This window comes from Onychostoma macrolepis, chromosome 05, assembly GCF_012432095.1.
Source record: "Onychostoma macrolepis isolate SWU-2019 chromosome 05, ASM1243209v1, whole genome shotgun sequence".
In the NCBI taxonomy this organism is placed as follows: Eukaryota; Metazoa; Chordata; class Actinopteri; order Cypriniformes; family Cyprinidae; genus Onychostoma; species Onychostoma macrolepis.
In genome coordinates this window covers 22885832-22913829 of record NC_081159.1, presented here as the reverse complement: position 1 = coordinate 22913829, position 27998 = coordinate 22885832, and the positions used below count along the sequence as shown (strand labels likewise).

General features: G+C 36.5%; 1 protein-coding gene across 1 annotated transcript; it reads left to right on the top strand.

The window, feature by feature from the left end:
• The first annotated feature begins 47 nt into the window (after positions 1-47).
• Positions 48-27919, top strand: cemip2 (cell migration inducing hyaluronidase 2). The gene is made up of 24 exons (XM_058776927.1): positions 48-389; positions 2498-2849; positions 3945-4085; positions 5112-5679; positions 10033-10202; positions 10306-10494; positions 12182-12351; positions 12883-13095; positions 13187-13392; positions 14386-14455; positions 14977-15105; positions 15755-15843; positions 16471-16602; positions 16713-16748; positions 17065-17220; positions 17341-17518; positions 20107-20322; positions 20785-20996; positions 21139-21321; positions 22259-22487; positions 22691-22792; positions 23471-23616; positions 24809-24915; positions 25014-27919. Exons 2-24 carry the CDS (start codon positions 2519-2521, stop codon positions 25220-25222), a joined length of 4182 nt encoding a protein of 1393 aa, XP_058632910.1. The 5' UTR covers positions 48-389; positions 2498-2518; the 3' UTR covers positions 25223-27919.
• The last annotated feature ends 79 nt before the right edge of the window (positions 27920-27998 follow it).

Sequence of the window (27998 nt, the reverse complement as noted above, 5' to 3'; positions counted from 1 at the left end):
ATGACACAAGACTATGTGCTTCTTCAGCAGCTGATTGTACTGTATGCGACCATAAGCTTCACAATAAACTGAATTCATAGTTTCAAAAGCCGGTAAGCCCCGCCCACCAGAGAACCCCCTTTCATGCAAATGGATCTTCCACGCGCTTTTTTCTAAGACTCTCCCTCAGCTTCAGTACACGCCTCTAATTTCACTTCCTCCGCGAGCCGCGCCTGGGAAGGGGCTGGCTGACTTCAGCCCAGGAAAGAAAACACCATGTAAAAGAAGATTAAAACACATTTATTGCGGTCTCCCTGTCAAATTAGCCCCTGAGTTGCGTGCGGCTCTCTACGGTTGATAGAGAATATAGCGGACGAGCCAAGCAAGTGACAGTGAAAAGAGATCGAAAGGTAAGAGAGACCACCTCTGTCTCCTTGTAGGGACCCCCAGACCTCTACTGTAGGAAGGTCTTTCAACGGATTTTCAGTCGTGCATTGTGTGTTTACGGCATCTTTTGGGAGATCCGAGTAAGGACTGAAAGGGGGGATGAAGTTACGCATGCATCTGAAGTTGATGAAACTTTGTGGCATTGTGTAAACTTTAAAAGGGGGCGATGTAGCGAACCAGTTTCGGTGCCAACATGTTTCTATTCTATTCATTTTTTTTCTTCTTCTTCTGAGCAAAGCTGAAATTCCAAATGCCGCATTTAAATTTAAATATGCTCATTCAAAAATGATTCGTAATCTTATATAATATATAATATATATATATATATATATATATATATATATATTTAAATACAGTAAACCAGCCTAAGCTTGTTTGCCAGTCTCTCAACCTCAGACCTGGATTTAAACACTTGTCAGCTGGTCAGGCTGGGAGAGCAACTGGCTGGCCATCTAAACCAGCTGAAGACTAGCCTGGCCAGTTTGGGAGACCATCTTAGTCTGGTTTTAACAAGGTTTTTGCATGCGTCTGCATCTGTTTCTGCATTTGCAATGTAGGTCATCATAAGAAAGGTAATTTATTTTGGTAATTAAGTTTTTGTATCCATGAAAACTTTTCCCCGAATAATCATCTGAACCTGTTTTAATTATTTTAAGACATAATTATTTATATTTTCACTAGTAGACTACACAACCTCTCTGGGTGACCACAGATGAGGCCTGTAAGTTTCTGTCCAAAGCCTGCCATTGTCCACTCACCCCCTCAGACTAGGGAGATTCATTGCTCATCCCCCTTTAAAATGTGATTTCATTTGTTCAAGGGAGAAAAACTGTTTGAAAAGTGGGGGATGGGACACGGGACACATTAAAGCACGGCTATTGATTATATCCCAAAAGAAGGGGGGCGGTGAATGTCCTCCTCAGTTATAGTGATTGCTGTGCCCCTGCGTTTAAGTCTGAGGAGCTGCAGATGGCCAGATCAGGATCTGGTGATAGTGCAATCTTTGTGTTGATCAAAGCAACAATGAAATTAGTTAAATAGTATAATAATAAATGAGCTACGGTTCAACAGATGTTGGGGTCCGAGTGGCTGTTCTATTCTCCCTTAATGTTTAAAAGATTTAAAAAAAAATAGTGATTGATTTTTGCCCTGAAGAATCTAACTTAAGTTTATAAAAGCATTAGTAAGTGTTTGGTACAATTGAAGCCAAATTGTTTAGACTCTCTGTTTGGAACTTTTAAGTCTCTTTGAATATTAATTAAGGAATCTGGCTGAGGTGTTTATTGGTAAGCAAATATTTGTGTGACAGGCTTTTATAGGGAGAGTTTCTTTACAGGGCCCGTGCCTGTTGTTTTGTGGCACGAAGGGGCCACGGGTTGAACGACTGAGCACTTTTTGTCTTGTAATTGGTGCCATGTGTTTTGTAAATAACTTGAAAACGTGAAAACCCACAGAAAGCTTGCACTTCAAAGTACATTGTCATGCCACTATGAAATTGAGACCTGATCGAAATTAAGTCGAAACAGTTTTATGGCAGTTTGGTTGGCCCACAATACTTTTAGCTTGATTCTTAGTGCCTGTCTAAGCGGTGTAGTGTAGTTTTGTTATATCAAATATATTTTTTCATATTTTGTCATTTTTTTTCAAAAACAATTTTTGCATACTCTCTCATTGAAAAGGTAAGCTTTTTAATTTTAAAGAAGTCAGTACTTTTTTCAGCAAGCATGCATTAAATCAATCGAAAGTAATAAATAAATTCCAATTCTTTTGAACTTCCTATTCATCAAAGAATTCTAGCATAGCCTATTACAATGATTTCTGAAGGATAATGTGACAGTGAAGACTGAAATAACGGATGCCAAATAGTCGCAAGAATAAATGACCTCTTAAAATATATTAAAATAGAAAAAGCTGTAATTTGAAATTATAATAATATTTCATGATATTATAGTGTATTGTATTTTTGATTAAATAAATGCAGCCTTGCACCTTTCAAAAACATTAAATACAGACCCCAAACATTTGAATGATAGTTTATCTTTCATGGTTTTCTCTCCCCCCCGCCTCATAGGACGTGGCAGACAGTTATACCATGCAGCTGAATGATGGCCCCAGCAGTCACCCCATTTTTGTGGCTCCTGTCAACGGAAATGCTCAGCGGTCGTCAGGATATGTTCCAGGCAGGATTGTTCCAGTTCGATCTCCACCCCCAGCCAAGTCTCCTCCACCGCCCCCACTGAAGCCCCCGGTCCCGCCCCCTGCACGACCTTCGGTTTTTAATCTGTCAGAAGATGAGAGCAGAAGGGAACGTGCCCAAAACCAGCAGAGGAAGAACACTTGTATTTGTGTTGGATTCTTCTTCTGTGTTTTCCTACTGATTCTCATAGTCGTCCTCAGTCTTGCCTCTAAAGATGTGTTGGATGGTAAGACATGATCACCTTTCGTTAAAAAGTTTAGGGTCAGTGTGTTTTTTAAAAGTGCCCCTATTATGGATTATGAAAGGTTCATATTTTGGTTTTGGGAGTCCCCAACAACAGGTTGACATGCAAGGTCAAAAAACACTTTCATTGTCTTATAATATGCATTTATTTTTACCTTATTTGCTCAACGACTCCCAAACGATTCGCTCAATGATTCATTTTTCCAAATCCCTCCTTTGCATGAGGCTAATCTTCGGTAATTGGTCCGATGACTCAGCCTGGTTGTACACCAACGTATTGCTCTATTCTTTATCATAACTCCAAGTAATAATATACAGTTGCGAGCGAACAGATATTGCTGTTAGCCAGTTAACCAGAAACCTACAAGCTGCACAGAGCGAACACAACACACACAACTAAATACGTATTTTGCATGCTACAGAGAACATAAGAGCAACAATTTTTAAACACACTTACAGGTTTTGATTTGGAGGAGGAAGAAGCTGGTCCAAATAAACTTGATACTGATCCTTCCTTCAATAACAGCCAGCCTGCGAATCCCGCATTGTACGCATTTAGGTTGCTGTCATCAGTAAAATGACGGGGACACAACACAAGGTTGGGGCTGTACTGCTGTGGTATTGCTGTAAAAATGAACAGATGTTAAAAATAGCATTAATAGAATTTTTGTAACATTATAAACTGTACAAAGATGGGTAACAGATGAGGTTTTTTTGTAAATTTCAAGAATGGTATCAGACCGTAAGAATGTATTGAAAACTACAGATCAGTCAGTAATTTGCATTGTAAGTCATAGTTTTCCTGCAAAATGACTTTATGCAATTATAGTTTATAGAACATTTTTTAAAGAAAAATGTTTGTAAAACAATTAAAGAAAACTTCACATTTAATGTTTATTTTTAGTGAAATATTAGCAAAGTTTAGCTAAATCTAGCAAAGCAAATATCAAAATACATTAATAAAAATGGTGATCATTCTTTTGGGGTGGGAAAAGTACAAATCTGAACTACTGGTGTGGCATAATAGAAAAGAAAACCTTATTGTTGATCCTTGTTGTCCTCCGACATCTTTTTGTAGTGAACTGCCCTCATCACAACCCTGTGCTGCGCTCCTGGAAACCTGGCCTTGATCTCAAAAAGGTGGTGGTGGTACGCGGTGGTGAGCATTATCGCCTAGATTCATCTGCCACCCTGTACTCTATCACTATCCAGGCTGGAGGTAAGATCATTTGTGCAATGTGTAAAAAATACCTTTGCAAAACACTTTGGCTTGTTAATTTTTATACATTTCTTTATAATGCTAGTAAAAAATGAATATATTTACAATACATTTATTTCAGACTAAGTATAGTAAAAATCTATTAACATATTTACTGACATATATGAACATTAACATATTTACTGACACAATAAATATGTTAATTCAATAATGAAATGCCTTTAACTGAAAATTGAGTACTTAATCTTGTCATTTTACATTATTGACACTATTTTCCTATTTTGATATTGGAAAGTTGCTTTGACACAATCTGTATTGTTAAAAGCGCTATATAAAATAATGGTGACATATAGCTCAAGACTTACTGATATAAAAAATATAATTAAACTTTATTTGGAGTACTTTATTTGGAGCTTAATATTAAGCCTAAAATGTGTTTTAATGTCACTGTTGATGAGGATTGTATGATCTTTGAATAATATCAGTCTTGCAAAATATTTAAAGTGTACTTGCAATAGTTCTGCTTTAGCACAATCAAATATACTTCAGTATATCTTTAGTTGGACTTCAGCACTACTTCTGCACAATTAAAGTGCATTAAGTACAAACTTAGTTGTTCAAATTTAGCAGACTTTTAGTATACCAGTTCAGTATGTGAAAGTACAAATGCAGGGTATTTTTATTAAGTACATAAATATGTATTTGTAGTATACTTAGCATTCAATAAATGTATTTCAAATACATTCTAGTACAGGGGTAGGCAATGTCGGTCCTGGAGTGCCGATGTCCTGCAGAGTTTAGCTCCAACCCTGAAAAAAACCTCACCTGCCTGTAGCCCTAGTAATTCTGAAGACCTTGATTAGCTAGTTCAGGTGTGTTTGATTAGGGTTGGAGCTAAACTCTACAGGACAGCGGCACTACCCCTGCTCTAGTATATTTATTTTTCACTAGAGAAAGGAGAATTCTAGAATTTTTATTTGGGTTTTACGTCTCATCTTTGTGCTGATATCATTCATTTCATTATAGGTTCAGTTGTCTTTGCCGATGATAAAAAAGGCTCCAAAAACATTACACTACGAACACGCCACATTTTGATAGAAGATGGTGGCGCTCTACATATCGGGGCTCCAAAATGCCGCTATCGCTCCCTGGCTACCATCGCCTTAATCGGCCGATCGGATGAAACCACCGTGACTGAGGTTCCCGGGATGGGCCGCAAGTTTTTAGGTGTGAATGCCGGAGGAACTCTTGAGCTCCACGGGTCAGAGAGACTGTCCTGGACCTTCCTCACTCGCACTGTACCTGCTTCAGGTCTGGCTACCGGCGACCATGGCTTCCAGAAGAACTTTAGCCGTGGGATTAACCTGCGGGTGGTTGATCAGGACACTGCAGAAGTGGTGTGTAACGAGCGTTTCGACACACACGATTCTTATAACGACAGTAAGAGGCTTAGTCAGCTGCTAAAGTCTCTGCCTGCAGGACGCATTGTTGCACTGGCTACTGGAGATTCTGCAGTTAAGAGCCTGCTGAAAGAGACCAAAATAACCATTCAGGATCTTCTAGGCAGCAACCACGTCAATAATCTCAAATACAGGTGAATAAAGCTTCCCTACTAAAAACAAATCATTTTAAACCAGTCAAAGCTGGTTTGCTAGTCTCCCAGTTTGGTCAGGCTGGTCTCTTGGCTGGTTTTAGAGAGGTTTTGGGCACTTTTCATCTGTTTAGGTTGGGAGACCAGTTTAAACCAGCTTTTTTATTTTTTTATTTTAACCAGGGATGCCATAAACTCTGTGAGAGATTCCCTATAAATGTGCTTCAAACGTCATTGAATCTCTGGAGGGTGGAAGCAGGAAATACGCTTTTTCCAATCTGATGTGTTTTTGCTTTGATAATGCCGAGCACAGCATTGAAGTTAGTGAGATTAGGAACAGAAAGTGTCCTGTTGTTCCATAAACCATATCCTAATTCAGACTCACCCAGCTATTGAATCCCAAAGGCAGCGTGCATTGTGCATACATTACTATTCTCATTTGGATTTGGATGGTTGCAGCACGCTTAAAGACGCAGGATTGTCTATATAATATATAATTATATAATTAAATATCAAACAATGTGGCATGCTAGGCTTCATATTATAAAGCAATACTGTTCAACATTATGACCCTGTATTTGGACACTATCTGGTCTTGAGACCAAAAATAGCTAAAAAAAAAAAAAGTGTCAAGTTCTGAGTGTTATTTTTGGATTGAATTTAATGTTGTCTAATGTAGTTGCGTTCAGACATTATAAAGTGTGACTTAGGTGTCCAAAACAGTCTAACACTCTGGGGCCACTGTACATCTAGCACATTAATATTAACAAGAAATTTAAAGCAAATATAAAAGTTCTTATTTATTCAGCTGGCATGTTGACTTTTGCCAGTATGTGTATGATCAGTCGAATATAAGCCAACTGTTAGTAGCTAATAGTCCTTAGCACTCTTTTTTGCTTAACCTAACTGGTTGGTTGTTTCACAGAAATGTATCTAAAGAAGTCACCCAGTCTTTCACATGGCAGTATTTTGAAGGAAACCCCAGTGAAAGGTTAAACAGGCTTATTTCCAGGATTTGTTTGAAAAGTGCTGACGTGTGTATCTGTCTATATCTCAATGCAAGGATTTGTAAAGAGCTCAAAGCCAGAAGAACCAGGTGTGGAGTCTCTTCTAGTTACATTGCAGATAGAAAAGTATAGATTTTCAGTGAGGGATGTAGTTTACTACCATGCAACTGAAAGCATTTAGTGTCAAATATAGAAATTCCTCCAGACATAAAGCCTACTTTTACAGTCTACTGCAAAGGCACTTCTGTGTAACATTCTCTCTTACTACTTCAAGATATGTGGAAAATATGCATGCTTATTTTAATGTTCAAGCTACAGACTTGAATGTCCCTAGACGCATTAGTTTGGTCAAAGGTCTTGGGCATGAAAAAGGTTTTCTGTGTTCTGTTACATAACTAGAACTCCAAGGCAAAGAATAGTGTATCATATGAGGAAATATTATCTGTCTGCTGACTACTGACGTTGCGCCATTGCAGTTATGTGGTTTTCAGTGAATCAGGTGGGGCAGGATTTGGTTAGTAGTAGGTGTGACAGAAAAACCAACATTAATGTACTCATTTGTAGATTTCAGTTTGGCACATTGCGCATACAGAAACCCTTTCCTTTACCCTCGCTTTCCACCCGTTACCAGTCAAACTCACTACATCTCTGATGAAAACATGCAAACTTGGCAGCTCCCTTTTGCAAAACAGAACAATCTGGCACAATCTAACTGAAAATTTCGCAACATAAACCAGCCTGTCCAAGTCTAACCCCCTGCTCCCCATAGGTACTCCTGAGGGGGTGCATTGGATTTCACATATTTTTGATATAGATTAATTGATAAGCCTGTTAATGGATAGTGATGAATCTAACATATGGACTCTGCTAATCTCTGACTAACTAGAAGGTAGGAAATTGCTAAGAGTTGAGGTATGAAATAAAGTTGCTTATTGTAAAGAGAGCACTTAACCTGAGATTGCTCAGAGAGGACTGTCCCTGTGGAAAGAGTTGTTTGTTTGGATACAAAGCATGTTTTAAGTGAGGGGCAAGGGGACCTCCAGAGATTGCAAGAGGGTCAGTGGAAAATTTCAGTGAAAAAAATTTGTAAAACAATAAGTATAATAATAAAAAAAAATTTTTTTGTACAAGATAAAATTCTAAATGTATTCTAATAGTGGATAAACTAATAATTTAATACAAAGTAAATATTTTTGTGATTAACATTTCAATCATTTATTTTGGTTATCATAGAAATAAGCCCATGACTTCATTTTGCATGTTCTTAATTTAACAAGATATTGTCTTTATAATGGCATTTTTTGTATCTTTTATAAATCGGACTTTTTTACATTAGAGTGGATTTTAGATTTTTTATTTTGCAAAAAGGATTCCTTTTGCAAGGTGATCATCATATTTTGCAGCATAAAAAGAGTTAAATAACAAAACAAAAAGCATTTGTGCCTTCAGAGTCACTGATAAGATCCCTGTCTATATCTGTGTTGAAGAAAGAGTTTGTTGTGCTGTTGTGGAAAATGGTTATTTCCACAAATTTTATGCAGGTTTTGACATCATGGAATAATGGAAATGATTGCTGCCTGTTTTTTAACTTTGGAAAAACTTTCCATTATTATTAAACAAAGACTTTTTAAGTTTTAGTGCCACACAAAGAGTATGGAAGTACTATTGTTTCAAATGTTCAAGGTGGTAAACTGCAGGAAATATTGTGACAATTCTTCTTTAATGGTATTAGACATTCCTCTCCCTTTTGAGGGTAGGGATTTGCCAGAAACGAGATGGAAAAAGACAGGAAAGATTCCTGTGTTAGTCAGACATAATAGTTATTCAGAGAGATGAGGTAATCTTGCCTTTTTGGCTGCTAAAAGATGAAAACATGAAAGATAAAACAATAATATAAGTGTAGTTTCTGGCCATCATAGACCTCCCACCTCACGGCAGCTAAGTTGGCCTTATTGGTCTCAAATGTGGGTAGTTAGTCACTCTGTTTATCCACAAAGGTTTTATTAACTTGTTGTAAACTGCAGTGAACCACACTTCTTAATGGGAGAAAGTTCAGTGAGACACTGCTTTCCAAACCTCTGGAGGGTTTTGTGTTTGAGGCTTGGCCTTTAGAGCTCATATGCGTCAGTATAACAAACAGCATTTCTGACCTAGTTGCTGTGAAGAAGTAACTGCAGTTTCATCATAGTGGAAGTATTAATGCTACTACAGAAGCTGACACCAGTAGCTCCAGAGCCTGTTGAACCATAATAGTTTTATTTTTTGGTATTTTTTTATCCACTCATTTTAGTTCCATCCTTTCCAAAGCTGAATTATACCATATAGGGAGAGAGGAAATAGGATTGGATATATTCTGTGGGGGAATCATTTATGAATTAATTAGGTAAAAAAAAGTCAAGACATTTATTATCCTTCTTTTTTCATTTTTTTTAAAGGCATAGTTTACATATTCTTTCATTATTTATCACTCTCATGTCATTTCAACCACAAAAAGACATGTTCAGTAGAGTGTTCACACTGCTCTTGTCAATCCAAATCGAAGTGAATGGTGACCAGAGGTTGTTGAACACCAAAAATGACAAAAAGCATCATTAAAGTGGTCCAAATGCATATTATATTAATGCATATTCAGAGTCTTCTTAAGTAATACAACAGCTTTGTATGGACAGAAAACACCAAAACATTTGTCAGAATACATTCATTTGTGCTTTGCAGAAGTAATAAAGTCATGCTGGTTTGGAATGACAAGAGGAAGTAAATGATGACAGAGTTTTCATTTTTGGGTGAACTGTCTCTTTAAATTTAATCATACAGTAATGACATCGAGGATGAGTAAATGAGAACATTGTGAATATTCAGATGGCGTTCTTTCATAAAAGCAATGACTTTCTTCAAACAATTCCACATTTTGGTGTATATTATCATCATAGACTGATGACAGAAATTCAATTACCTTCAGTTGAGTGACAACTGCTCTTGTCACTGTACTAATGGGCTGACTAGAAAAATAATAGGAAGGAAGGATTCAATTAGTCATTCTCATTCATCCTTGACAGTGTTTGGCTTTTTCGCCCAAGAGTTTTGGCTGCTCTTCCATTAAATGATGTGCAATAACTGATCATCACTTCCACATGGAAGTGCATTGACAAGTCTTAATGGAGAAGCCGGTTATCCTAATTTGGAATTGAAATGTTTGTAGTCATTGAAGTTATTGATTTTAGTCATGCAGTTTATATGCTAAAAATACACCATTTCTTCAAATCTGCGTCACGTTTTCTCTTGCATGTGTTTGTCTATTACTGGCTTTTTTTTAATAGCTCTTTCTCTCCATCCACCATCTCTATTTTAGACAGGCATGGGCCTTGGTCTCAGTAATTGGTGGAGGAAATGGTTCTTGCACGGAAGACGTACGAGAACATGAGAACCATGACACAGGTGGCAAGGCGCTGGCTCGCCGTGAGTTTGTCACTGTGGATGGTGTTGGTTTCACTGTTACCGCGTACAGCGAGTGGAAAAATGGTATGTCTTTGACAGCATTAAAGTAAAATCTACAATATTGAACAAGAATGCATTAACAGAAAACCCTTTTAAAACCTACACTGGTTTTTGTTCTACCATAAAGGTTACCCTACGACAGGCTTTCAGGTGGATACAGTGGATAAAGTGGTTCTGAACCTGATGGATGATGTTAGCAGCTGGAAACCGGGCGATCGGATTGTGGTGGCCAGCACTGATTACTCCATGCATCAGGCAGAGGAATTCACCCTGCTCCCATGTCCCCACTGTAACAGGAAACAAGTTCGAATTCAAGGTGAGGTAAACAGCATGCATTTCCTCTGGTTTCTTGTGGTGATGCAGTGTGTATTTGTATATGGCCGAGTTCAAGTAATGACAGTGCCATTGAGTTTGAGACCGGAAAAGGGTGAGGACTGTTTACCAGAATCACATAAACAAACTGTCATTTTCTGACCAGAGGCCAGCAGAGAGGCTATATAGATCATTCCACTATCATGTGCTCCACCCTGTTAAAAACATTTTCAGTAATTGCTTTCCAGTGCTAATGTCCCAGCTGGTCTTTATTGAGTATAGGAATTTGGACACTTAAAGGGCTAGTTCACCCAAAAATGAAAATTCTGTAATTAATTACTCACCCTCATGTCATTCCAAACATGTAAGAAATTCGTTCATCTTTAGAACAAAATCCGAGATCTTTCTGACCCTCCATAGACGGCAACAGAACTACCAGGCTTGAGGCTCAGAAAGTTAGTGAGGACATCGATACAATACTCCATGTGACATCAGTGGTTCAACCGTAATGTTATGAAGCTACGAGAAAACTTTTTGTGCACAAAGCAAACAAATGCTTTGTTTACATGCAGAGGAATGCACACACATGTGTTGTGGTTCTCTTGTGAATGTGCATTGAAGACTGACAAGGAGGAGAAGAAATTGTTGAATAAAGTCATTTTATTTTATTTGCGCACAAAAAGTATTCTTGTAGCTTCAGTGTTTCCCCTAGGTTTTCGGGGATGGGGTGAATGGGGTATTACGTTTTTTTCCCCCTTTTTTCAGATTGAATTTTTCTGGACTCTTTTTTAAGGTTAAATTAAATTGTATTAATCAAAAAGCATGTCTAATTAATTAAAATCATGAAACTTAAACAATTTAACCTCAATTTACTAAAAGTTTAACAAAAAAATACATGTTTAGGGCCCTATGAAATGTTCCAACCTTATATTTTATTGTTACCAAATTCTGTGTTTTAGCATGTCTAATTATTTGAAAGTATAAAAACAAGTTTCATTTATTCTTACAATAGCCTTATGATTTTTAAATGTCACATTTTAAATGTGTTTACTGTAACTTATGATCAATTTAATGCATCCTTTTTGAATAAAAGTCTTAATTTCTTTCCAAAAAAACGAAACAAAAAAAACTTACTGACCCCAAACTTTTGAGTTTGTTGTAGTATAATGCTAAAACGTTCATGCATTAAGTATCCAAATAGTTTCTGGGGTGTATTGTGTATGTATTACAATATATTCATTATTCCCAGCACATATGTTAATTCCTTGGAGAATTAGAAATGTCTTCAATATATGGCCTTTATTAAAAGGATGTAGTTTAAATGTCACCGTGTGCATTGTGTCCAGTTGGCAAAGCTTTTGCCAGGCCTTTTCCCTCCGGAAGGATACTGTGTGCACTCTGGGTGTGTGTAAAGGGCAGTCTGAATGTGTGGAAGGTTGCTTTCCTTCCTGGATCCATTATTTAATTTTTTTTTAAACTTTTTAATTGAATCTTTTTAAGTTTATCCACTAATTTTTTCCTGTTCTTCCTAATTCGTCTTCTTAATTCATCTAATTAAATGATAAAAATATTTAAACGGATTTAAACAAATATTTTATTGGAGTTGGGTTCATTATTTAAACCTCTCATATTTTGAAAGTCTATCATTAGTCATTGAGCTTTATGGTGTGTTATTTGTTGGAATTTCTCAGGAAAGCCTCAGTTCACCCATGTGGGAGAGATACTGGACGGTGTGGACATGCGTGCAGAGGTGGCTCTCCTCTCAAGGAATATCCTCATTCATGGAGAAATGGAAAAATCCTGCTATGGAAAAAATTGGTGCCAGTACTTCAGCTACGACACCTTCGGGGGACACATCAGGGTCTGTTTGAAACTCTGTGGTTGTGTGTTTATTTAACACTAAGCTGTCTGGTGCTGTCATTTGGAGAAATCACAGGTCTGTTGTATGTTGGGGTTTGCACCAGATAATTGAGTACAGCTCTTTTTTTGAATGAAAGGAACTGAAAGCATAATCTTAAATTTGTGTGTTATTTTTGGCAGCAGAATGAAAAACCACAGCACAAGTAGCGCTTATACGACTTACTCGTTTTTTACATTATGTAAATGACCAACCATATATTATGCAGCGGTCTTTACTGTTTCTGGCAAGTCCAGCGCTGTGTTATAGATATATAGAGTGTGTTAGTAAAGAAAATTATTTTATTATTAAATAATTTTTTGAATACAGTTTAAAAATATATTTCATATACATTTGTTTCATTGTATTTGATTATATGTCATATTTATGATTATAATGACTATTTTGAACAGTTTTGTATAATTAAACAATATATAGATAATAGATATTATTTGTTGGCCATTATTTATTTGTTGGGTTTTTGATCTTGTTCAGATTTTGGGGAACTTCTCGTCGGTCCACTTGTCTCAGGTGGAGCTGAAACACATGGGTCAGCAGCGGGAGAAGGGCAGATACCCTGTGAACTTCCACAGGTGTGGAGATGTGGACCAGCGCGGGGGATACAGTGACCCAACATATATAAACTCCCTCTCCATTCATCACTCCTTCTCCCGATGCGTTGGCATACAGGCAACTAACGGCCTGCTGGTGAGAGAAATATACGTGTCCTAATAATAATGTATTTCTTTACATTGATCTTCTCATTTTGATTGACCATGATATCTTCCTTTTATTTTAGGTTAGGGACACAGTTGGCTATGTTACGCTGGGACATTGTTTTTTCCTGGAAGACGGGATTGAACAAAGGAACATATTTTTCCATAACCTTGGCTTGTTGACCAGGCCAGGGACCATTCTCCCTACTGATCGCAACGATAGCATGTGCACAGAAATTACAGACAGGGTACACAAAGGATATGTACCATCTCCTGCTAACGAGTGCAAGTAAGATACCATAAACTCTCACATATTTATTTAATATTGCTGGATAGACGTAAACTTAAACTGAGGCCAATATTCACGCTGCTTGAAGCCTCTCAGCTTGAAATTATGCATTCTGTTATCTGAAAGTCTCCTGATGCTTGTTCTGCTCTGGGTAACTGACCTTGACAGTGTGACCTGCTGTATTGTTTGGTCAAATAACAGGAGAAAGAACATGCATCTCATTTCCTGAGACTCAGCGATTAGTCTTTTTCTCTTATCCGGGCAATAAAACATCCAGCGTCCCAGGTGGAGGATAGCTGAGGAGGTGCTGTTTTCAAAAGGATAAGAAATGTTTTGGGAGCATGTGTGTGTTTGTGTATAGAGCTGTAGATGCTCAGGATGAAGATAGATGATAGAATATGTTTAAAATGAGTTGTAGATCTGATCAAACAGTGAGGTAATGCTGTGGTCAGGTTAGTAAACAGTTGCACTTTTGTGACAGGGTTATTACAGACTTTTTTACCCAAATAATATTCTAATTTTTGTTTATTGCATTTTTATTGTAGTTTTAGAATGTTAGTGCTGCCCAACATATTTTATATATTTTATAAACTATATTAAAGGCTAAGACTAAATAAAAAATGTATGTCTGTTTTTATTTTGTTTTAAAAAAGAATGATAAAATATAAGATTTATTTTATGCCAATTTATTTTAGTTTGGTTTCAGTTTCTCAGTATTTAATTATTTAACAAATATATTTATTAGTATTTTTACTAAGTTTTTGTTTGCAAGACTATTTTCCCATGCTGTATTTCAGAATAAAAAAAAAACCCTGCGTCTTCATCGCTAACCACCTGCAATCTAGGCTAACCAAACACTAAATGCAGTAAAATACTGCATAGTACAGTTTGAGTAATATTGGCTGTGGTGTGTTATGGACGTACATATATACATGCTTTAATGTATTTTAAGATTACACATTTACATGACCCTGTCTGACCTGTGTATTCTAGGGCAGTATCTACATTTTGGATTGCACACCCCAATAATCATTTGATCAGTAACTCAGCAGCTGGATCACAGGTATGTACAATCCTTGATATAGCCAAATGAATAATTTTCACTATGATCTGTAACAGTGAGTAAATGTTTGTTGCAACATTTTCACAGTATATTATCATAAACTTATTATTCTGTGACTTTTTCTGATTGAATTTGTGCTCTTTGAAATGATGCCCACAGCTCTGTGATATTGATGAGAACATCAAGGCGGTTATGTAATCACAGATAGCATCTCCTCATTCCAGTCCTTTATTAAAGCTGTATTTGCCAATATAAATCTCTTCGGTCTGGTGGTATTGTCGTGCTTTTTGTTTGTTTGAGTTTTTGTATATAAAAGGATGTACCCTTTTTATTAAAAGAAAACGTCTTATGAAGTCATGCTTTCCTCAGATCAGGCTAAGAAAGTCTCAATCTTCTTTCTGTGATAGAAATCAGGACTCAAGAATAAATATTATACAAAATAGGGCATTTGTACCTTCAGAAAATGTTGAGGAGATGTCCCATATTTATGAAAATACCTGCTACATTTTTTTTTCTCTCAGGATGCAGGAATTTGGTACGTTTTCCACAATTCTTCTACAGGTGATTCTCATGGACTGATTCCAGAGACGAAAGCTGAGCTCACGCCTCTGGGCATCTTCTTTAACAACCGTGTTCATTCCAACTTTAAGGTAATCAAATGCCTCATCTTTGACTCTAATGCCAAATTCACAAGACGGTGGGCAAAACAAACCTTCAAATAATAATAACAAGGCTTCAGGATAATTAGACTTTATGATTTATAAGTGTCATAAAACATAAAAAGAGTCTTTTTTGTGTGTGTGTGTGTGTGTGTGTAAATTATCTTCAGGTGATTTATCACACAATATCAATGCTAATGCTATTTCTCCATCTTCATTTAATACCCAGCTCCCCGTGACTCATAAAAGTGCAGTTCATAAATCATTTGGGATTTGTAACATTTTATTAAATGTGGCTTCAGGAAAGACTCATGCAATCAATTACAAGTTCAGGATTTTATTGCACATACACAAGGCATCTTCGTTCTTTCTCTGAAATGCCTCATTGTTCAAAGTCCTGCACAATGTGCTTGTGTGACGTGGTGCTCACACATACATTTCCCTATACAATAGTTCTCTGTTATCCACTTGTTTATGTTGGCCTGCTCGAGCTGTGTGCTTAGTGTTGTGACTGGTGACTGTCCAGGTGCAGAGAAACTACAGGCTTCGCTTTCACTGCCACTGTATTACTCGAATGATACCAGACACTGAACATACAATTTCAAAGTGAAGAGTGATTGCTTCTTTCATCTTGTGTCAGGCTGGCCTCTTTATTGATAGAAAAGTCAAGAGCACCAACGCCACTGCAACAGACCAACGTGAATACCTCTGTCTGGACAACAGCGCTAGGTGAGTGAACATGGTGAGTGTTTCTTTGTGTCCAGGGTCAGCTGATTCAGCTTATAAAGAAAACACATCTGCTCAGATAGAGTTTCTGCACTAGTCAGGGGGATTCAGTATATCCGGAGTTCTCTTCTTAAGCCGCACACCACACTATAAATATACAGTGTGGCAGAGTGTGTGTGTATGTATATAAATATCTATCTATCTATCTGGGTGAATCTCACAAAAAGGTCACAGCTGACAGCAAAACATAATTTTGGCATTGTGCCAATTGTCAAATTCCTCAATTTCTGAATTCCATAATGTCTGGAAATTTTATTTACTTTGTACTTGTGTTTAATAAAAAAAATGTTTTTTTCCTTTTTAGATTTTCTTTTATTTACATTATCATTTACATCTTTTAAAATATTTCCCATTGTTTTCAGTGGTGATTCATTATTTGTAGTCGTGATGAAACAAAGTAGTGACAGATCTTGTCTGTAGACTGTAGTTTTCACTGGAAGATCCAGTTATGATATTTTGATTTAAAGATATGCATATATATATCATTAAGGCTATATCATTTTTGGGTGAACTATTCCTTTAACACTGTTGCTTGGGCAAGCAGCACAAAAGATTGCATTTCTTTCTCAGGTTCAGGCCCCATGAGAACTCTGATCCAAGCAGGCCACGGGCGGCCGCACTCATCGACACACTCATCTCCTTTAAAAACAACGATCTGGGGGCCTGGATCCGTGGAGGTGACATCATCATACGAAACTCAGGGTAGGGGTCAAAACCTCTTAATTGTAGACCTGTTAAAAAGCTCAAAACTTAAGAGAAGCTCATTGCGTAAATAAAATATAGCAATCTTCTGATTATTGTTTTCCTGATAGATTTGCAGACAATGGTGTTGGACTGTCATTTGCAAGGTACGGTGTCATTTTTCCGGCTGTAATAGCATTATGATCGAATTAATTGCATATATGAACAGCATTAAATAGTGTTTGTATATGAGTGCATGTGTATATGCTGGAATGTTTTTGCTCTCTGTGTATCTGGCTGGCTGCAGGCATAGTAATTTATAAGAACATTTTTTTTTATTTTGCTAAAACAGTCACAGTCTGATTGGCAAATGTGTGCAAGTGTGTGAATTTGTCTGGGCTAGTGTTTTACATCAACCACCTAAGGCAAGCATTGCGAAAATGAAACCGTGTTTCCCTCCCCTCCTCCTCTTTCTCACTGCAGTGATGGCAGCTACCCTAAAGATGAGGGCTCCAGTCAGGAGGTCTCCCAGTCTCTGTTTGTTGGTGAGAGCAGAAATCGTGGCACCAACGGAGGGCAAAATAAATACTGGGGGATTGGTGGAGTAGATGGAAAGATGAGAACTCTACCAAGAAACAAGTATGTGAGAAGAGAAATAAAGGGAGATTTATTTTATTTTATTGTATTAATAAACTTTTGTCTGGTTTAGTGAAATATAAATTCTTTGTTTAATTGTTTAATTTGCTCTGTTCTTGTCAGGACGTTTCCTATCCGAGGTTTTCAGATAAATGATGGTCCAGTGAGAATCTTAGACAGCACATTTCGTGCCTTCAGTCCCACGACAGAGCGCTTCACCATGGCTGTGGGATTCAGCCTGAAAAACATCTGGCAGCTGACACCCAGAAATAACCTGTCGTCTCTCGCATTCCAGCCTAGTGTGAGTGCACATACACATTTAGGACCTGGACACTGTTCAAATGCTCACCGACACTACTATACTGTGACTTCTAACTAGGGCTGCAACTAACGATTATTTTAATAATCGATTAATCTGTCGATTATTTTTTCGATTAATCGATGAATCGGATTTAAGAAAAAAGAAAAGCATTCATTTCCAACCCTTTATTCAAAAACAGAACTAAAATCTTTAGAAAGTGCACCAACATGTTGCTCCTTGAACATCCCTGAGCTGTTATAATAATAATAAAATAAAATAAAATGGACTAACACAAAAAACATACACATGTATGCTTTACATCTGCCAAATATATAGACTTTTTGGGGTGCAAAAATTAAATAATTTAACAACACTGCGTCGTTAGCGTTGGTATTGTATCAGACACTTGCACTTAACATTATATGAAAATCAAGCTCAAATGGAGTTAACAATGTTTTTGACCAGAGAATGACGGAGATGGAGTGTTTTGTCTGTCATTAGAACGGCTGTAACTGTTATCTGAAGCAGCAAGTGCATTATGCTTTCATCAACTTTTACAGGTTATATAACTTTGATTGTAGCTATATGGGCGCTTAGTTTTTTCTTGTTGTTTAATACACTTGGCCAAAATCTCAAATTAAGCGCTTATGCACATAATGCACAGGATATTTAAAACGTATATAGACAGCAAATAACTAATTCTTCTCCACTCTTCAAACACACAAAAACATTATCCTTTACTGACATAGTGTTTGAGTAAAGAAAACGCTGTACTATTCAAACACCAATTATTTATTCACCCTTGCATTGCGAAAAAGCAGAGATCTCATCTTCTCCAGGCTGTGCGCGTCAATCTGAACGGAGGCGGGTGAAGTTACGAGGTCTGGCTGAGAGCTTGATGATCCAATGGCGTTACGAAGTTTTACTGACAAGTTATTTTAATGCTTATCATTGGTTTACTATTTTTAAAACTCTCTGATTTAAAATAATAAAACGAATTATAAGCGACTCAAGTTTGGATAATTTTTCACAGCACCTGACTGGGCTAGGGTATGGCAACTGCCATACTCTGCCATACGCAAACGCCGCCCCTGCTCCCACACCTTGGATGACTTGGGTCGCACGGATTTCTCTGCCTCCGCCATGTATCTTTCCTCTACCTCCGCTCGTTTTTTTTACTTTTTTTTTTTTTACTTTTTTTTTTTTATGAGGCGCCAAACTCTGCTACCATCCGTGCGAGAGAGACCGAGTGTGTTCACTCCGCTCCACGCTCAACTAAAGTTTTTTTTTTTTTAATAATCAAACGTCTCCGCGTCGCGCGACACAACGAATCGATTATGAAATTCGTTGCCAACGCTTTTAGTAATCGATTTTTATCGATTTAATCGATTCATTGTTGCAGCCCTACTTCTAACCCACCTAACATACAAATTACTCAGAATTTTTTTTCTAATTAATTCTAAATTGTTTCTAACTTTTTGTAACATTTTTGTTTATTTATTTTATTTGAGTACATTATTTCAGTCACATTTATTATTCACTAATTTTATTTTTAATATATAATGTAATTTCCCTTGTAGCAACCATTTGTCATTTAGTTTATTTTTCACTATATATTTTCAGTGCTTATTGTTTATGTTTATTTATTAAATGATTTTATTTAGATTTTAGTTATGTTATTTTGGGACTGCCCAAGTTAGTGTGTTAACCAGGTTTATTACCATTAAATCAAACAAAAACCATAAAAAAATCAAATAAATGTTACTCGATTAAAGTAAAATATAAAAAAACTTGCCATAACAAACCAAAACTGAAATAAAATAAGAACTATATACACATTAAACATATAAATTTTTAAAATGACAAAAAAACGCACAACAAAATTCCTACAACTTTGACTGAAATTAAAAGTAAAAACTAATTCAAAATATTAATAACTTGGTACTAAAATAACACTGGTGTTCATTTTTATAATATGTTTTGTTTCAAAAACTAATTTGTGGCCATATTATTTATTTTAATGATTTTTTTGCCATTTGTAATTATAAATATAAAGATTATAGGGTAATAAAGAGGGAAAGAAATGAACAGTTTAATGACATTTTTACCTATAATTATTTTTTATGACATTTAGGGTTTGTCAGAGTCAACTATGGACTAATTACAGGGACTGGCCCCCTGGGGAAACTTGAACGTATTGCATTACTCAAGGTCATAGAGACCATTTCTTTAGAAAGCCAGATCTCCCAGATAACACCACCCAGTCTGTCTAGTCTGTAATAACGGTTATTTGTCTTAAGTGTTACTAATGCTTGTACTTGTTGCTTGTTTCTCAGTGAGAGAGCCAACACATCTGGTTGTTCTCTGTTGATTGATCACCATCTGCTCTGGTGCAGAGTAATTAAATAATAAGACCCTGTTCTGGCAGCTGGTATTTAGCATATGTTAAAAAGAGCACTTGGAAAGATCTTAAAATGTGGTCATATTTTGCTTCACTTGTGTCTAAATGGTACCACATTAATTCTACGTCTGTCCGGTTGTTTTCGTTAACATTTCTCATGACCAGTGATCCTCTTGTAATCATCCAGGTAACTCTAAGAGCATTTTTTGGCCGACCAGGCGAGTGGTTTGAGCAGAATGATTTGGACGGCGATAAAAATTCCATCTTTCATGACTTGGATGGTTCGATCAGCAGTTACACAGATACGTATGTGGCGAGGGCCGACAACTTCCTGATCCGCCACCCACAATGTGTGGATGTTCCTCATTGGAATGGTGTTGTGTGCAGTGGCAAGTACTCTCAGGTAAAGAAATGGGTGTCTCGTTCTCCTTTTGCATTTTCATGTCATGTTAATATGCAAGTACGCCACTGTTCAAAAGCTGTGGTATTTAAATTATAAATGTAATTTATAGCCAAACATGAATTATCCGCAGCCATTACTCCAGTCTTTAGTGTCACATGATCCTTCAGAATTTATTCTAATATGCTGATTTGCTGCTCAAGAAATATTTATTAATATTGCTGTTGCAAACTTCATAATTTTGTAGAAACCTTGATACATTTTCTATTGATGAATAGAAAGCTCAAAAGAACAGCATATAGATTAGTACTGTAAATAGATTGTGTCTTTTAGTATTAATTTTATTATTAAATTTATAAAAAATAAAAATAAAAAAAACTTACTGACCCCAAACTGTTGGAACAGTATTGTATATCTTCTTAATTGGTTTTACTTTTTAAACAATGTTACTTATGTTCTACATAGGTCTATATACAGACGCAGGGCGCATCTAATCTGAGCCTGGCTGTCAGTAGAGATGAATACCCTGATAAGCCAATGGTTCTCAGAGGTATCAGAAGCCAGTCAGCTCCTTCTCAGCAGTACCAACCGGTACTGATGATGGGCAAGAGTTACACGGTGCACTGGAATGGACCTGCACCCAGAGAAACAGTCCTGTCACTGATTAATTTTGACCAGTAAGTTAAAAAGGAGGAATGTGATCCCACATATCTGAAACAGAACATTAGTTACTAAACCATATAACCATGAAAGTTTGCCTCAGTAATTGCTCATGCCAGAGACAATCTGATGTGATTATTGACTGTGTTGCTCTTGTAGGGGTGATTGGGCTCTTCTCGGCTTCTGCTACCCCAATGAAACAGTCTTCCAGATCACATCAGACATCTACAACAAGCAGAACAACAGCTTCGACGGCATAGAGGACTATGGCCCTGTATCGTCCATTTCAGACCTAGAGAAACGACAGCAGGAGAGGAAGTACTTTTTCGACAAATCTGTTGGGTAGGAAAAATGTATTTGAAATGTTACCAAGCCTTTATCAACATACTGATTTCACAAAAAAAGCTGTAGAAATCAAATTAGGTCTATGCATTTTATTAATTATGGTATTAATATCTCTTTTAATAGAATGTAAAAAAACACTAAGGCCTGGTTTCACAGACAGGGCTTAGACTAACCCAGGATTAGGCCATAGTTCAATTAGGACATTTAAGTCATTTTTATAAACGTACTTCGAAAAAGAAACAGTACTGGTGCCCATCTTGAGACAAAACAAAGGCATTGATATATTTTAAGATCAATCAGTGCAAGTTTTTTTCAGTTGAAACAGCTCAGACTAACAACTTTAATCTGGGACTAGGTTTAAACCTTGTCTGTGAAACTGGGAGAAAAACAGTAAGAATTAAAATCTGTTGTTTTAAATGGTCCAAGAGAATTTAGACATCACAGCATCATAATGTAAAGCTTTCATTTTCAGATCTTCTAAAGAGTTAAGTGTTAATTAATAATCTTTAAATGATGGAAAAGCTGCTCAGTGTAACATGATCCTTCATAAATCATTCTAATATGCTGATTTGTTGCTTAAGAAACAATTATCACGCCATTGAATGAGACAATGTTGTTCTGTCAGGCTCATCCTGATGCTTAAACAATCAGAGCAATGTGTTGATGGTGACACAGAGAGACAGTGTTTACACTTTGCGTTGGAATTGACCCATGAATGGCTTAGTTATAGTTGTCTCTCTCTACAAATTAATTCTCTTACTTATCACCTTTAATTTGATGTATAGTATTTTGTTGGCTAATTTTCTCACAATGCCTCTGGATTTTACTTGTGTTGTCCTACTTCCCTTTAAATTATATTGTCAAATCCAGATAAATTATTGTTTACAGCACAGCCTGATCAGTCTGAGACAGTAAGCCTGTGTTTAACCTCCAGTTTGTTATGGCTGTATGCACAAGCTCGGTTCAGACGAGACGGCCATAGCTACTGCTCCACCGCAGGCTGCGAGAGAGTGAAGATCATCGCCACCATACGTGCCAACCAAAAGACTCAGGCCTGCAACTGCACCGCCAATGCCTACCCCAAATACAGAAAGCCTGCCAGCAACATTGTGCCTATGCCAAAGCCAAACACAGAGCCCTGCAGAGCCTGTGGGGCCTCACAGGTAAGTACGGTCCAAGCTCCATGTGAACGGACTGGATCATTTGTGTATCTCTGTTTGAGTGGGACTGGCTTTGAACTATGTGCCAGATAGACAGACTGTCCATCTGCTGTCCTGTCCGAGAGCCTTGCCTTGCCTTTTCTGGGTAATTGTAACGGAGTCATTAAACTGTCAACCCTGAGTGACTTTTATTTTCCTCCCTGTAGTTTGCCTTCTCCAGTGATCCATGGAACAGCTACCTCCAAACCCAGATCAAATCGCTCAGTGTAAAAGAAGAACAGAGTAATGACACGGAAGCCTTTATCACTGTGAGTGTGATCATTCAAAGCATTCCTTTTTCTTGGGAAAATCATGCAAGCGTTCACTGGTTTATTTAGTAAAATGTAAGAATACATGTTTAGATTTACTTCCCTTTTTTAATTTGAAGTATTTTGAGGCTGCCATAGTTATGAGTGTTCACTAATATGATTTAATAAAGTTCAAATCACTTTTAATTAGTAAAACACATTTTCCAGGGATGTTTAATGTTATCGCTAGTACTACGTTTTACAATTTTCATGTTTAATGATAACTTTTAAAACCTTCTCAATTGATTTTAAAAACTAAAATTAATTTGTGGCCATTTCTACTTTCATTTGCAGTCATAATGTGTTTTAGTTTCGTTTCATTTAAAAAAAAAAAAAAAAAAATATATATATATATATATATATATATATATATATATATATATATATATATATATATATATATATATATATATAATGAATGATAATAAAGCTGATTTGAATTAGTGCTTTTGGCCAGTTTTGCTGTGACTGTGGGGACTATGGTTGCCGCTTTTAATTTACACAGTGTAGTAGAGGAAAGAAAATTAGAATATGTATTTATCTTCATTTATCTTGCTTTTGTGGTGCATGCAGAAATGAATGTTGTTAACATTTAGAAATTGTTCACGGGACCTGTTTTCTCTTTTTCCTGTCTTATAGGTGAATGCAGAGAGATTTGACCTCAAACAGTCAGGGTTCCTCATAGTTACTGTGGACGCATGCTCTGGAAAAGTCACAAAGAGCTCATTGTTTACGACGCTGGACACTAAAATGGAGCAGTATTTTAAAACTGGAATTATGAAGAGGTAAGGGGTTAAAATTGTGGTTTGGGGTTTTAAACTGTTTGTCTAGAGTTTGGGAAAAATTGGCACTGCAGTAGGTGTCTGGTTGAAGAGGTTGAGAGGTCGCACAAAGTGTTTATTGAGGGAGCTGGTGATGAGTGTAAGGATGTGTGCAAAAATTCAGTTTTGCCATCACAGGAACAGTTATTTTAAGATGTAATATTTCACAATATTACTGTTTTTACTGAATTTTTGAACAAGTAAATGCAGTCCGGGTGAGCCTAAGAGACTTAAAAGGTTAACATTAAAAGATTTTATCAACCCCAAACTTTTGAACAGTATTGCATTTTCGCCATTTTAAAGACCTTTTATTTTTAAAGGGGTCATGAACTGCTTTTTCATTATTTTGTAATGTTCTCTGAAGTCCACTTATTATGTTATCAAGATTCATCATAATTTAGAAGTAATATGATATATTCTGTCCTGTTTTGACCCCCTTCATCAGAATGCTCTGTTGTAGTAATACACTTTACTACAGTAGTATGGTTCAAAAACATTATAGTATTTACTATAAATTGCTATAGTGTTTTTTTCATGTGGGTACTGTTGGATCCAATATAGTCGACACAGCTTTGTCTTTTAGTTTCAGTCTTTCTGAAAATCCTGTGTCGAATTGTGCCTTGTTTGTAAATAAATCCGCAGTAAAATGAAGTAAACAAAGGACCAAGTTCTTACTGACATGGTCTGGATCTTCATTAAAAATAAAGTTCATCCACACTTTCCTAACGTTGGGATCAGAAGGAAGGCAAACGCAAAGACTGTTTTTCCACAACTTGGCATTTCACAGTGTCTTTTTTTTTTTCTGAGCCATCTTTGGCTACCTGCGTTTGCCTCTCTCGTAAACACTACATGCGTGAATCAGTGGGCGGGGCTAAACAGGCAGTGATGTAGAAGCAGGCGTTGATCTTGAAGCAGGCTAGAAGCAGGCGTTGAGGCAGTGTTTAGCCACACTATTATGTCATAAAGTGGCACATTCCACAACCTATCGTTGTAAGCTGTTTTTAGACTAACGAGAAAGTTTTGAGTTCTGAAACTTACAGGATGTTTTTATAGCACAATGACCTCTTATATGTCAAAAGATCAGGGGAGTTTTGATTTCTCTATAAACTATTTCCGTATTTCACTGTTTAGACTAAATCAGGTTGGTTCTGTGTAGGTCGATAGTTCTTCTTGCAACAAGAGGTCAGCCTGCTGGCATTGCCGGTGCTGCACAATTTCTGGTCCCTTTGGGATTTGCTAAAACACCAGATCTTCAGAAGAAAGGTAAGGTATTTCTAAAACAAAAAACTGCTGTCAAGATCTGTTTTTCCTTGATGAGGATCACTCGGTGTTTGCTGATTCCTATGACTGTCTTTTTATAGACGCCATTGCTTTCTTTGGGTTCCTCGGCCAGGGAAGTCCTTCACCACAGCCGTGGTCTGCTCTGTTGGCCTCCCAAGATACCAAGGTGCTGGGATTACAGGAAAGGTTCATTCGCCTGTCCCTAGAGGAATACTCTTGTCCACCACAAAAACACCCTCCCACACGGATGGATCTTGAACTCCTGAGAAAATCCCTTAGCCAAAAGTGATCCTTTACTAGATGTGAACAAACAACACAACCAGCGAATGAATGTGAACTAATGAACGTAATTTATTTTGGCAAAGGAAAGCGCTAGTGGACTTTGAACAAGTATTTTGTTAAGGGAGTGAATGTATTTGTTTGTTTGTTTTGTCCTGTGTGGTTACATTTTGTCATAAATGTTACAGCACAAAGCGATGCACTTTTTTTAATACACACCAAACAATTTTATTTCAAACTGGATAACAAAAGGACAGGACAAGTTAGAAGTACATTAAAGGGCGATCTTGCAATTTCGTACCACCAGTGCAGAAGTACAGCACAATACAAATGGTCATTTGGTGGCCTGTTTTCCTCCTCCAACCATCTGCAGGTGTAAATGACTCTCAGACTTTCCTTTTCTGTTATTTATTCCTCTTGATTTAATGGGACATGCCATTATTTAATTGCGCCGTTCTGGGTTTCACTGCTGCTCGCACATCAATGGCTATAGTTCCACCGTTGAGTAATTGACCGTATTTATGTTTCATTTCAACACGAAACATTATCTACAGATAAATTATTTTTCATAAAACAAAAAAAAAACATTGTGTACTGTTATGTATGTGTATGTGGGAAAAGGTGTTTAACCAGTGAAATTTTGTTTATTATCGGGTCTTTTGCCATTCAACACACCAAAGATTTTTATGACAGATATTAACAGAATGGTTAAACTTAAAATTAAACATTCTGTCATCATTTATTCACGTTCATGTTTTTCCAAACCTGTATTTCTGTCTAAAGTGGGATTTATAAAGAGATATAAAATCGGGTACTATTCTGTCGGGGGGGTTAGGCCTGGGATCTAATTTCATTTTGTGTTAAGTCATATTGGTTTGGAACAACACGAGGGTAAAAAAGACAGAACTTTAATTTTTTAACTTTAACTATCTTAAAGGGACAGTTCTGTCCCTTTAAGATAATGTCCTTTATCTGCCTTTATAGTGCCATCACTTCATTTGAGAGATGTGACATCCTATATGAAATGTATTATTGTGATTGAAATGGAAGCCTGAATTGCCTGTATGCGACTTTTTTTATTTTATTTGGGTTGAATTAGTTAGGCTACTTGTTAACCACTGTACAAAGAGTTTTATTGGTAGTCTGAAACAGAGATCACAGTTGTTGTTGTTTTTAAAGTGTTTCTTAAAGGTGCAAAAAGTTTTTCCTCAGTATATAGGTGTTATTTCCTGCAGAATTTTTTTTTAATTTGTAAAATGCTCTCTTTTTTACTAGTTATGCTTTTGTGCTGTGATTCAGATAAAATATTACAAAGCTTATAAAACAAAAATGCGTATTTGTAAATCATGTGTTGGCTTTTGTATTCGTGACAATGAAAGTGAGGCACAAACTACTTGGAGGTAATTATATGACCACTAGGGGTCAGGATTGCTTTACGGGTATGTTTTAGTTGACTGCGACTATTTCCACCAGTGTCTTTCCGGTTAACTGACGACTGTCAGACCTGGGGCCTGTAGCATGAAGCCAGATAAATTTCGTTTTAGTTTACACTAATCCTGGGTTTTAGGTACCATGACAGTGGCTTGGCTTTTAGCTGCGTTCATTGCTATAGTAACTTACACTCCACAGCTAACCTGCTCCAGGGCAGGGCAGGTTATGTTCTGAGTTAGAGATCTCAAACTGAAACTGGACCAGTCAGATGTGAGCAAAGTGACAAATGTCTGACACAAAAAAGTCAGTCCCCCGGTTTCTCTTGCTCCAACTTAAAGGTCACTAGTACTAAAAAATATTGTCTGGCCAAAACCAAAAATGTTGTTATTTTATATGATTTATATAGTTATATGATTTATATTATTATTAATTCATCACACACAAGCAATTTTAGTTTAACAGTTATTATAAATAAATTTTAAATGAATGTTAATATGTACAGTTCGTATGTAATATAAATAAGCTGTAGAATCGATAGATGACGCTTTAAAAATTATTACTTGGCCTTACATGTTCGAGTCTCTATCGCTGTATATTTCCAACTATATAAACTAACTTAACAAGTTTCACTTGTGACTGCACTGATAAAGCAAGATAATTTCTTTTATTTGTCCTCTTTCATGAACAAGTACTTTTTTCATTGTAAATGCATTTAAATTCATCATATTCTTCAAATTATTACCCTGCAACAAATATTTAAGTAAATTCATACAAAATCTTTCTTCACTCTGCTCTTTTTGCCAAGAAGAGGAAGAATCTCTCTCACATTTATTCTATTTCTGTCCTTATACTAAACAATTCTGGCTTCAAATTTCAGCATCTTTACTACTTGTATTCTATCGTAACATTTCTGCAGTTAAGGTTCTCTTTCGTTCAGTGGTTTCTGACAGTAGGGAGCTAGAGGATGCCCTGGACTTTATTTGTATGATGGGAAAATTCCACATTCACAAAGCGAGATGACTTAACTTTAAACCTAATTGTAAAATATTCACTTCTGATATACTTTTATTTTACTCATCACTTCAAAGAATCTCCCCCAATAAAAAAAAAAAGCCTTAAAAACATCCAATCTTATAAGAAAAGAAAAAAATCATAAATAAGTTGTAACTTTTATGATTGTAAAATGATTGTATAACTAACTGTATTGTATGACTGTATACAATTTAATTATTGAATTTTTTTTAACTTATTTAATTGCCTTTTAATGTTTACTGTATCCCCCATATGTTCTTGTTCTAATATTTATCTGTTTCTTTCTGATATTGTTAATAATAATAATAATAATAATAAATTCT

Bases quoted from the DNA above. Each gene is read 5' to 3' on its own strand.
- cemip2 (XM_058776927.1), top strand. From the start codon at position 2,519: ATGCAGCTGAATGATGGCCCCAGCAGTCACCCCATTTTTGTGGCTCCT. The intron at 5,680-10,032 runs GTGAATAAAGCT...TCTCTATTTTAG, and splicing joins GTCAATAATCTCAAATACAG to ACAGGCATGGGCCTTGGTCT. The intron at 16,603-16,712 runs GTAGGGGTCAAA...TTTTCCTGATAG, and splicing joins ATCATCATACGAAACTCAGG to ATTTGCAGACAATGGTGTTG.